Below are 13,175 nucleotides of genomic sequence, written 5' to 3' on the forward strand. Positions count from 1 at the left end.
GTTTCTATCAGCTCTGCTCAAAGAAGCACAAGCTGGAATCAAGATTGCTGGGAGAAAGATCAATAACCTCAGATATGCAGATGACACCACCCTTATGGCAGAAAGTGAAGAGGAACTCAAAAGCCTCTTGATGAAAGTGAAAGAGAAGAGTGAAAAAGTTGGCTTAAAGCTCAACATTCAGAAAATGAAGATCATGGCATCTGGTCTCATCACTTTATGAGAAATAGATGGGAAAACAGTGGATACAGTGTCAGACTTTATTTTGGGGGGCTCCAAAATCACTGCAGATGGTGACTGCAGCCATGAAATTAAAAGATGCTTACTCCTTGGAAGGAAAGTTATGACCAACCTAGACAGCATTTTCAAAAGCAGAGACATTACTTTGCCAACAAAAGTCCATCTAGTCAAGGCTATGGTTTTTCCTGTGGTCATGTATGGATGTGAGAGCTGGACTGTGAAAAAAGCTGAGTGCCAAAGAATTGATGCTTTTGAACTGTGGTGTTGGAGAAGACTCTTGAGAGTCCCTTGGACTGCAAGGAGATCCAACCAGTCCATTCTAAAGGAGATCAGTCCTGGGTGTTCATTGGAAAGAGTGACGCTAAAGGTGAAACTCCAGTACTTTGGCTACCTCATGAGAAGAGTTGACTCATTGGAAAAGACTGATGCTGGGAGGGATTGGGGGCAGGAGGAGAAGGGCCGACAGGATGAGATGGCTGGATGGCATCACCAATTCTATGGATATGAGTTTGGGTGAACTCCGGGAGTTGGTGACGGACAGGGAGGCCTGGTGTGCTGCAATTCATGGGGTCACAAAGAGTTGGACACGACTGAGCAATTGAACTGAACTGAACTTCAGACAAAAGAAAAAGACTAGAAAGACTTCCACATAAGAACTGGTTATGTGCACAAAATACAGCTACTTGTCGAAGTCAGAGGTAAAAGGGAGAGTAAGAGTACAGAAGGGAGTATAAAGACTACCTACTCTGACAATGTAAATACAACACATGTATTTTACAATGGGAGCAAGTCCAAAAAAATTTTTCCCTAAATGTACTGGGGATACTAGTCACACTGTTATTCTAGCACCATGGTAGGATAAAGCAAGTAATTATGTAACATAACAAATCTTATCATTCCCTCTGACTTTGAGGATCAGCATTCCTGGTGGGTTAGGAGTTACACATGTAATTTTGAAGAAGTTATGTTAGAACCTGCCTGCCAATGTAGGTGACATAAGAGATGGGGTGTCAGGAAGATCCCCTGAAGGAGGGCATGGCAATCCACTCCAGAATTCTTACCTAGAGATTCCCATGGACAAAGAGCCGCCTGGCCGGCCACAGTCCATAGGGTCGTAAAGAGCCAGACATACATATGCATACACACATGTAAAAACTCTTAACACTGAATTCAAACTGAAAGCACCAGTATGAACTCATGAAGTACTTTATCTTTAAAAATATATTAACATTTCCTGGCTCTATCCATTACCTAGTCTACTCAGAAATTGGACCAGTCCAGTAGCAAATAAGTATCCTTAGCACCAAATTATGGTTTCAAATACCATCTCCTACTAACAGAAACCAGAACTTCTTAGGGAAATGGCTATTCCAAGTCTGGGGCAGGAAACATACAAGATTTCCTGATGACTCTGCTGTATCTTATCATACCAGATAGCAAAGATTACGATGTGTATGGCTCAGACACTTCAGTTGTGTCCAACTCTTTGCGAAGCCAAGCACTGTACCCCGTTAGGCTCCTCTGTTCATGGGATTCTCCAGGCAAGAATACTGGAGTGGGTTGCCACACCCTCCTCCAGGGTATCTTCCCGACCTGGGGATCAAATCCACATCTCCTGCATTGAAGGCAGATTCTTTATTGATGAGCCACTAGGGAAGTCTAAAGATTACTTACTATGGTCATGCCAAACACACTCGGGAGGTAACTTGAAAAGTCTCCTTTTGATCAAAGGTGGAAAAAAATTTTTAATACTATCTGCAATGAATTAGAAATTGCTGACTACATACAAACACAATATGTGCTTAGTTGTGTCCAATTCTTTGTGACCCCATGGACTACAGCCCACCAAACTACTCTGTCCGTGGAATTTTCCAGGCAAGAATACTGGGGTGGGTTGCCATTTCTGACTCTAGGAGATCTTCCTGACCCAGATATTGAACCTGTGTCTCTTGTGCCTCCTGCACTAGCAGGCCAATTCTTTACCACTGTCCCACCTGGGAAGCCCCACTGCATTCATAATGACACTTTAAAAAATTAGTCATACTCCTGGGATGGGAGGGAGTAAATTTATTATTGAGAAAACTGGTAAATAAGGAAAAGGAATCAAGTATTTACCCTGATTTCTTATATGAACTGAACTGCTGATTAAACACAATTTAGATAAGAGAAAGTGCTTCTTTTTAGAAAGAGTTCAACTAATAGCTGAAAAGAAAATTATGAACTTAAGAGTATCACCATTTTGCAACCCCACTGAAGTAACAGATCTCAGCACTGAGCTTGATCAGTTGCTAATATCCAAAAAGAAGAATCAGGCACAAATTGTGTGCCTCCTGATGTATCCCCTACAGCTTTGCCAAAGGAACTGAACCTAAATCTGAATAAACCTCTGAATTCATGTGAAGGAAATTCAGAGGACAGAACGTACCATAGCACAATCAGCAAAGTCTGGACTGTGGGAAACTCCACAGTAAAATATACTGGAGAGAAGGGGGGAATCAGGCAGGGAAGTGCAAGGGGAAGACTGTAGATGAAGAGAAACTTAAATACAAACACAATCTTAACAAGGCGAGGCTAAACTACAGAGACTAGTGATGTGTATACTTCAGTAACAACAGATTAAGTAATGTAAGCAGATGACTACTATAAAAGTTAGGATACTGGTTACCTTTAGCAGGGGTAGAAGGCAAATCTGATTGGGGTAAGGCACACATGGAAGGCTCAGTGGCTAGTAAAGCCTTAATTCTTGATATGGCTCATGACTGCAAAAGAAGTTGCCTCAGTCACACAGTTCCACACATTTCACACACTGTTTCACACACTGCTGTATCACACAGATTCACACTATTCACACATATTTACACTGCTAAAAAAAAATACTCTTACCATGAAGATAAAAAATATTTGTTGCAAAAAATATGTATGCTTTTGCAAATTTTAAAAGGGAGATAGAGCAGGTAGATATTGGGTGAAGGCGGTCGAAAGGTACAAACTTCCAGTTAAAAGATAAATAAGTTGTGGGGATATAATGTACAATGTGATGACTATGGTCAACAATACTATACCATATATTTGTGAGTTGCTAACAGAGTAAATTTAAAAAATTCTCATCACAAGGAAAAAGACACCGTAACTATGTGAAGTGATGGATGTTAACTAAGCTTACTGTGGTGATCATTTCACAATACATATATATTTCAAATCAATATGCTGTATACCTCAAACATATAATTTTCTAAGTCAATTATATCTCAATAAAACATCAAGAAAAAAGATATCTATCTAGCTGGTAAACTAACTTTCCTGAAGAATGACGGCAATATGTGCAAAACTTTTAAAAATATGAATATTTTAAATTAGGATACAGTAATGGTATAGCTAGGGAACAAAAATGTCAACAAAAGGTACTTGTTTTAGTTATATTTAAAATACTAAATATTAAACATCTAAATTAGAAGAATGATTAAGTAAACAATGACACAGCTCTATGATGAGTACTCTAAAGTATTTCTCAAGAACAGTAATTGGAAAGAAATATTTTTTATAAAAATGAAAAACAATGAAACAAAACAATCAATATTTAATGTATAGAAAAAACAGTGGGAGAAAATATACCAAAGATCAGTAATTATAGGTGCTTTTTATTCCTTCACTTTGCCTATCCCTTCCTGGATTTTTGTTGTTTATTACATATTTTATGATCAGAAAAATGTCCCAATACATAAAATACACCAGTCTTCATTAAGAAAGAGATTTCCATAGTGAAATACATATGGGAATCATTTTATAAGGAATATAACATTTTGCCTACTCCCTTTTCTGCCTTTATACGCTTCTCATCCTAGAAAACATCTTTTTAAAAGAATATATTTTATTTATTTATTCAGCCATACCAGGTCTTAGTTGCGGCATGTGGGATCTTGTTCCCTGACCAGGCACAGAACAGCATTCCCTGCATTAGAAGCATGGAGTCTTACCCACTGGACCACCAGGGGAGTCCCTCATCCTAGACAATGAGTCTCATTCCTGCTAACTCATGGTAATAAGTAATTACTGGGAAAATACACACCAGTCCCTGGGGAACCAGTTTCATATGTACAGTGTCCTGTTTCGCCTTTAAGGGGAAATATTTACAGTTTAACAGGGAATGCCTGGAATTCAAAGTGTCCTCAAAACACTAAACAGGATAGAAATAATTAAGTACATGCTCCATAATTTAATTAAAGGATGATCACCCCAGCAATGTTTATAATAGCAAAAAAAGAAAAAAAAATAACCTAAATAACCAAAACAATTGTGTCTCTTATTTAGTTATAGAATTTGGGGTGTTTCAGTTTTGGAGGGAAGCCGTGTGGGTTTTTTTCTTTGTCTTATCTGTGAGGTAATTTTTTAAAGCTAAACTCTCTCTCTCCTCTTTCCTTCTCCAGTAGTAGATTTTTCCAAATGGACCAGAATTTCTGTTTCCACAATGCTAATATTTATTCCATAGCAGAAATCAGGACCACTGCTTCAACTGCCGTCTTCAGCGTGACTAGCTTGTACAGGCAGAGGCTTGCCAGAAGAGAGCGGCACTGGTCACTGAGAACTCTGCATGATTCCTACAAGGGTGCTGGGCAGAGTTCAGTCTCACAAACTCAGTTTGGTGCCCAGTTTGGAGAACGGAGAGTCTTGCTCTTAAAACAACAGTTTATCAGGTGAGTTTTGCCCCCAAAACAACTCTGTTAGTTTTTATGATTCTCATTTTACAAAAAAGCCAATTAAAGTTACTAGAACAATCAAAATTAAATGGGATTGACATGTACACACTGCTATTTTGAAAACAGAAAACCAATAAGGACCAATAAGCACAGGTAATTCTGATCAATATTCTGTAATAACCTATATAGGAATAAGAATTTGAAAAAGAAAAGATACATGTATAATTGAGTCACTCTGCTGTACACCTGAAACACAACATTGTTAATCAACCATACTTCAATATAAAATTAAGAATAAAAATTTCTGAAGCTATACTACCAGGTAGAAGGGCCAGGATCAGAATCCGTATCTTTAGCACATGCAAAGCCTAGGCTCATCCTACCGCACTGTGGACATGTGCGCTCGCTCAGTCACATCCAGCTCACTGTGAGCTCATGGACTGTAGCCCTCCAGGCTCCTCCGTCCATGGGATTCTCCAGGCAAGAATGCTGGAGCAGGTTGCCACTCCCTACTCCAGGGCATCTTCCCGACCCAGGGATCAAACCAGGGTCTCCTGCATTGCAGGTGGATTCTTTACCACTGAACTACCTCCTGACAAACTCATGAAACTGTAACTATAATCTTAATTACTGAAAGAGGATCTCACCTTATTGGCAACTGCATTAACACTTGGCCGGGCGTCGAATATAAAGATTTTATGAGATTGGGCATTGGAGTCCATAATAGCTTGAAGGTATTTTTCATCTTCTTTGCTTCGCTTCCCACTCACCCCCACCATGGGCTGGCTACACCGAGTGATTGTGGCTTGACTTTCAGGATGAATCCATGACAAAACCTTAATGGGAGGAAAAGTGGCAACACACCCTTTGACATGCTTGTCTATTTATAGTTCTTCCCCAAAACATCACTCAGTAAAACTCTGTTTTCTAACTGGATTCAAAGCTGAGCCATGAAAGGAAATATGAAGCTGCTATAAAAAATCATCATTTTTCTTTCAAGTCAACTCTGGCATGTGGAAAACTTGGTCTTATTAGTTAATCAGATATTGATTTTGAAGAGTCATTAATTAAAAGTATTGTCTCTAGGAAAAAATACATTAAAAGGGGGCTTAAGTAAACTCCATTTTTAAAGTTCAGCAAAAATGCCCAATTATAGCGTTCAGAGTCCACACATTTTTGTACCTAAAATTATTAGAGCTTATCTTTCCAGAATACAGAAATTCATCACAAATTTGTACGGTTTTCTTCATTCCAGGATTTAAAGGAAGAGAGCATTTATCACTATGACCAACTGTATAAGATAAAGAAATAGTGAATAATACCAGAGCCAACTCTGACTTCAAGTTAAGAGCCATGCAATTCTGAGCAGCTCTTTTATACCCATTTCAAACTCTCCAGAAACCTCTTTAGTCTAAGTCTTTCCTCCGGTTTTAATTTTACTCAATAACTCATTCCCTAATAGCCCCACAGAGGACCTGCTGCTGTAGCTATATTTATCCCGCACCCAATCCCCCATTCATTATCCTCTGTACTATGTGGAGCACAAAAACAATGAGGAAGCTTCAGCACAGCTTCACACTTACTGGGATACGGCCCCGTGATCTGAAGGAAGCCACTCTCTTCAACTCTTCATCAGGGATATTTGCCGGAACAACCAAGAGGGCAGGGTAGGTATCACAGAGCTCATATCGTTCATTTATCTTTGTTATTCTCCAGCTTTCATTTGGAATTCCCTACATGTTAAATAAACATAAGACAAATCACTGCCTAAGAGAAATATCTGAAAACATTACAACAGAAGGCTCCTACTCAACTTCTCTTAAACTCCACTATCCACCTCTTAAGTTGTTGGAATAGTTATTGTCTGCCTATGGTGATCAGGCTTTTAGGATGAGACCTTATAACAGAAAATCTGTATTCATTCTGGCACTCAGTTTTATGTTAACAGATTTATTATGTTATTAAATACTGACTGAGTGCTGGGTCTGTCCTAAACATATCAAACAAAGGAAACAGTAAGACTAAAAAATGTTCTTGTCTTTAAAAAGAACAGTCTCATATAGTTTGACTGGATGACTGACTTTGCTGCCATTCATCTGTACAAAGAAATGTCTGAAGGCAGGCACTAAGCATCCACTAGAATGCTATGCACATATTTATCACATATACATAAAGTGAATTTTACAGTATTGATGTCGCTAATGTAAAACATATGAGAAAAACAAGAAAGTAACAGAAGGCAAAACCACCCCCCCCCCAAAAAAAGAAGCAAAAGAAACATTTTTTTTTAATACACATCAATTGTTAAACTTTGGTCCTTACAGGTTTGTTATATTTATAACTGGTATACCACTTCACATATACAATTACTTAATAAGACACTTTAAAATTCCTATCCTCCATTAGTATAGAAAATAAAGCCATCACAGTAAATGGTTAGAATTAATAAAATACATTTATTTTTAATTTTATTACCTCTGACAACTCATAATAAAAAAAGAATTGAAAGAAACCAAATTACAGTAAAAATATGTATATACATTTATTGAGCATTTACTATCTGCAGGTGCTATGCCTACACATGCATGCGCGTGCACACACACACTTTACTGTACTCAGGTTTCATTAACATCACTGCAGAGTTGAAGAAACTGTGGCACAGCTTATAACTTGACTAAAGGTAGTAAAAAATTCCACGTAAATTCTAAACCTATCCTTTTTATAACAAAATACATTGTGCCTCAAGAAAAATTTCACTATCCTGATTCACAAAATTGTTATAAAAACCTGAAATCAAAATGCAGGAGATACTTCTCCTCCAAAGGGGTATTTCTCAAGCTGTTGCCAAACACCCAAAAAGATATTAAAATTAAGAAAGAAGGGAGGACTTCCCTGTACTAGAGTGGATGGGAATATACCTGCCAACGCAGGAGACAGGGGTTCTATCCCTGGTCCAGGAAGATCACAAATGGCACAGGGCAACTAAGCCATGCACCACAACTCCTGAGCCTGTGCTGGAACCTGCGTGTTCCAGGACCCGCGTGCCACAGCTCTGAGGCCCGCACCTGGGGCCCCTGCTCCACAGGAAGAGAAGCGACAGCGATGAAAAGCCTGTGCACTGCAGAGAAAGCAGCCCGAGTCCAGTGACAAAGATACATCGCAGGCAAAAGTAAAAATAAATTTACTAAATTTTAATCAGAAAGAAGATGAAATTCGTTCCCAGTAATCATGTGATAAATATCATCAACAGAGTTTCCATTTACACTAGCCATTTTATCATCAGTGCCTTACATACTATTTACCCCAGTTATTTAGCCTGGCCCTAACTTGCTACCTATGATCTACATATCTCCTTTCCTCTTGCCTTCCTCAACTATACACTCAGGTAAAATCCAAACTTATTTTCAGTAATAAAAGAAAGGTTTAATTAAAGATGTTTAAAACGTTTTTACATGTAATAATAAAAACAATAATGTACAATGAACTGGTGAGTTTGTAGAGGAAGTGCTCAATTAAGAAACTTCAGTCCAGTTCAGTCGCTCAGTCGTGTCCGACTCTTTGTGACCCCATGGACTGCAGCACACCAAGCCTCCCTGTCCATCACCAATTCCAGGAGTTTACTCAAACTCATCTCCATCGAGTCAGTGATGCCATCTAACCATCTCATCCTGTCTTCCCCTTCTCTTCCCGCCTTCAATCTTTCCCAGCATCGGGGTCTTTTCCAATGAGTCAGTTCTTCGCATGAAATGGCCAAAGTATTGGAGTTTCAGCTTCAGCATCAGTTCTTCCAGTGAATATTCAGGACTGATTTCCTTTTGGATAGACTGGATGGATCTCCTTGTAGTCCAAGGGACTCTCAATAGTCTTCTCCAACACCACAGTTCGAAAGCATCAATTCTTTGGCGCTCAGCTTTCTTTATAGTCCGACTCTCACATCCATACATGACTACTGGAAAAACCATAGCTTTGACTAGACGGACATATCTTGGCAAAGTAATGTCTTTTCTTTTTAATATGCTGTCTACGACTGAGCGACTTCACTTTCATTTTTCACTTTCATGCATGGAGAAGGAAATGGCAACCCACTCCAGTATTCTTGCCTGGAGAATCCCAGGGACAGAGGAGACTAGTGGGGTGCCGTCCATGGGGTTGCACAGAGTCAGACATGACTGAAGTGACTTAGCTAGGTTGGTCAGCTTTTCTTCCAATGAGTAAGTGCCTTTTAATGTCATGGCTGCAGTCACCATCTGCAGTGATTTTGGAGCACCCCCAAAAAAAGTCTGGCACTGTTTCCACATCTATTTGCCATGAGGTGATGAGACCAGAGGCCATGATTTTTATTTTCTAAATGTTGAGTTTTAAGCCAACTTTTTCGCTCTGCTCTTTCACTTTCATCAAGAGGCTCTGTAGTTCTTCTTCACTTTCTGCTTACATAAGGGTGGTGGTATCTGCTTATCTGAGGTTATTGATATTTCTCCCGGCAATCTTGATTCCAGCTTGCACTTCATCCAGCCCAGCATTTCTCATGATGTACTCTGCATATAAGTTAAATAAGCAGGGTGACAATATACAGCCTTGACGTACTCCTTTTCCTCTTTGGAACCAGTCTGTTGTTCCATGTCCAGTTCTAACTGTTGCTTCCTGACCTGCATACAGATTTCTCAAGAGTCAGCTCAGGTGGTCTGGTATTCCCATCTCTTTCAGAATTTTACACACTTTGTGGTGACCCACACAGTTAAAGGCTTTGGCATAGTCAATAAAGCAGAAATAGATTGTTTTTCCGGAATTCTCATGCTTTTTCAATGATCCAACGGATGTTGGCAATTTGATCTCTGGTTCCTCTGCCTTTTCTAAAACCAGCTTGAACATCAGGGAGTTCACAGTTCACGTACTGTTGAAGTCTGGCTTAAAGAATTTTGAGCATTACTTTACTAGTGTCTGAGATGAGTGCAACTGTGTGGTAGTTTGAGCATTCTTTGGCATTGCTTTTCTGAGGGATTGGAATGAAAACTGACCTTTTCCAGTCCTGTGGCCACTGCTGAGTTTTCCAAAGTTGCTGGCATATTGAGTGCAGCACTTTCACAGCATCATCTTTTAGCATTTGAAACAGCTCAACTGGAATTCCATCACCTCCACTAGCTTTGTTCGCAGTGACGCTTTCTAAGGCCCACTTGACTTCACATTCCAGGATGTCTGGCTCTAGGTGAGTGATCACACCATCATGATTATCTGGGTCGTGAAGATCTTTTCTTGTATAGTTCTTCTGTGTATTCTTGCCACCTCTTCTTAATATCTTCTGCTTCCATTAGGTCCATACCATTTCTGTCCTTTATTTTGCCTATAATTGCATGAAATGGTCCCTTGGTATCTCTAATTTTCTTGAAGAGATCTCTAGTCTTTCCCATTCTGTTGTTTTCCTCTATTTCTTTGCATTGATTGCTGAGGAAGGCTTTCTTATTTCGCCTTGCTACTCCTTGGAACTCTGCATTCAGATGCTTGTATCTTTCCTTTTCCCTTCTCTTCTTTTCACAGGTGTTTATAAGGCCTCCTCAGGCAGCCATTTTGCTTTTTTGCATTTCTTTTTCTTGGGGATGGTCCTGATCCGTCTCCTGTACAATGTCATGAATCTCCATCCACAGTTCATCAGGCACTCTGTCTATCAGATCTAGTCCCTTAAATCTATTTCTATTTTCCACTGTATAATCATCAGGGATTTGATTTACATCATACCTAAATGGTCCAGAACCAAGAAACTTGACTGCCATCTTTAACTCATCCAATCAACAATCAATTTTTAGGATTTTTTTTCTTCCAAAAGCACCAGAAAACTTTGCTCACTCTTCTCAAGCCTCACTTCTCTTCTGTACCTCTGCAATCCATTCTCCACACTGCCTCAAAATTCTTTTAAGATGCAAAAGCTATCATGTCATTCTTCTGCCTAAAACTATCAATGGCTACCTATTTCTTTTCAGATATATTTAGAACTCTAGACAGGACTTGACAAAGATCCTCACACCCTTGCTTTTCCCCACTGATCTCTGGCCACTCTGCAGCACTCTCTGGTGCTTGCTGTAGTCCAGCCTAAACCAAACACCTTCTGTTTCCAGATGGCATCATGTTCTCTCACCAGAGTACTTGCTCCATTAATCACAGGATTCATGACCATATATTTTGATTATTAGTTTATTTCTTTGAATCTGCCATTAAACATGTATCCTTTGGGAGTCAGGATTGTGTCTTTCTGTTTTAGCCACTAACACACACTAGGTGATACATGAATCTGATTAACGAATGAAGAAATCAATGAACCATAAGGAAGCTTCTATAAGAAGAAAAACTGGCTTTTGAAGTTTTTTTAGAAAATACAGAGTCGAAGCTGAAAGGGTCAGATCTCTTGAGATCCTAGTGTACCACCTTGAACCCAGGTACTTAACTCCTCTATCTCTCTCACCGTCTTCCCATATCCTTCAAAAATCACTGCCAGGGAGAACTGCTGTAACCACTGAGATTGTGTCATCTTCTTCAGAAAAAAACAAAAATGGGCTCTCCCAGTGGCTCAGCAATTCAAGAGCCACAGGAGATGAAGGTTCAATCCCTGGGTTGGGAAGAGACCTTGGAGGAGGGCTTGGCAACACACTCCAGTATACTTGCCTTGAGAATCCCGTGGACAAAGGAGACTGGTGGGCTACAGTTCATAGGGTCACAAAAGAATCATTCGGACACAATCCAAGTGACTGAGCATACAGCACACTTCAGAAAAATGGCTAGGTTGGAGAAGAACCATTGAGGTAAGCCATTACCTTAATAAGGGCTCTCGTTCTCCTCATTCTTAGAGAAATCGACATAACTATCTCCACTAAAGGAACTGCCTTCCAAGCAGCAAACTGGAGTTGGCTAGTCAGCACATACTTTCTTTGTAGACACTGTTCAAAGACATACTGACAACTATTGATCTCTGACATACATCTTTCTGCTCTCCACAAAATCACTGCCCTTCAGTTAATGTATCCATTTGTCAGAGTCAATTTACAACCAAATTAACTGGATTATAGCTTTCCTTGTTAGTTACATCTCAGCTCTGAGAATAAAATTCTATTTTCCTTGGCTGTACTTGAGTGCTCTCAGACTTGTTAACCAAGATATCTACCATATGATTATTTGTGCAGAAGACCATACTTATTTTTTATTTACTGATTTTTACCATTTTAGCAACCTGATGATTTCTCTTTACCTTACCCACAAATTTCAGAGTCCTCTGTAAATCACTATACGTCAAGAGACAATTAAATGAATATTCACCCACACAGAAAACTTAAATGGTTATTCATAGTTTTGTCCATTTTAAAAATATATGACCTAATTTCTTTAGGCATGCATTTAATGTGACTTTCCTTTTGTGTTTCAGCAACAGCACACAAAAAAGCCAACCAATCATGATTTATTTTTAGAGCTTTACAGTGTAATAAATACAATAATAATCATTTAGATAGATTTCTATGGTTTACAATGCACCTTCCTGCATATCACACTAACTCCTCAAAAAATCCACAAAGGTAAGTGAAAAATACCTCACACCTCTAAGTGTGAGAGCTAAGCAAGAGCTAGAGCTAGCATTCAGAAGTGGAGTCTCGCAAATGCTCTGGCAGCAGACTGTGGTGACAGCTGCACAACTTCATATGTTAAACAACAGTGGGTTGTACACTTTAAAGTAGAAAATCTTATGGTATGTGAATGATACCTCACTTTCAAAGAAAAAAAGAATAGAGTGGCCCGTGATTCTGAGATGGTATAATCTCCAAAATGTATTAAATGAAAAAGATATATATACAGTGTGCAGAGAATGCTATTATCTGCTTTAAAAATAATAATAATGTACATCATGGCATCCGGTCCCATCACTTCATGGGAAATAGATGGGGAAACAGTGGAAACAGTGTCAAACTTTATTTTGGGGGGCTCCAAAATCACTGCAGATGGTGATTCCAGCCATGAAATTAAAAGATGCTTACACCTTGGAAGAAAAGTTATGACTAACCTAGATAGGATGTTGAAAAGCAGAGACATTACTTTGCCAACAAAGGTCCGTCTAGTCAAGGCTATGGTTTTTCCAGTGGTCATGTATGGATGCGAGAGTTGGACTGTGAAGAAAGCTGAGTGCCAAAGAATTGATGCTTTTGAACTATGGTGTTGGAGAAGACTCTTGGGAGTCCCTTGGACTGCAAGGAGATCCAACCAGTCCATTTT

General features: G+C 39.3%; 1 protein-coding gene across 5 annotated transcripts in view; it reads right to left on the bottom strand.

Moving 5' to 3' along the window:
- The window catches only part of MTMR2 (myotubularin related protein 2), a 111,132-nt gene that overhangs the window by 15,882 nt on the left and 82,075 nt on the right, over positions 1-13,175 (bottom strand). For all 5 annotated transcript variants that reach the window (XM_005689386.3, XM_018059870.1, XM_018059869.1 and 2 more), the window contains 2 exons: positions 6,515-6,664; positions 5,579-5,767 (listed from right to left, as the gene is read on the bottom strand). In XM_005689386.3, coding sequence (XP_005689443.1) covers positions 5,579-5,767; positions 6,515-6,664 — 339 coding nt within the window. The remainder of the gene's footprint in view (positions 1-5,578; positions 5,768-6,514; positions 6,665-13,175) is intronic.

This window comes from Capra hircus, chromosome 15 (genome assembly GCF_001704415.2).
Source record: "Capra hircus breed San Clemente chromosome 15, ASM170441v1, whole genome shotgun sequence".
Taxonomy (NCBI): domain Eukaryota; kingdom Metazoa; phylum Chordata; class Mammalia; order Artiodactyla; family Bovidae; genus Capra; species Capra hircus.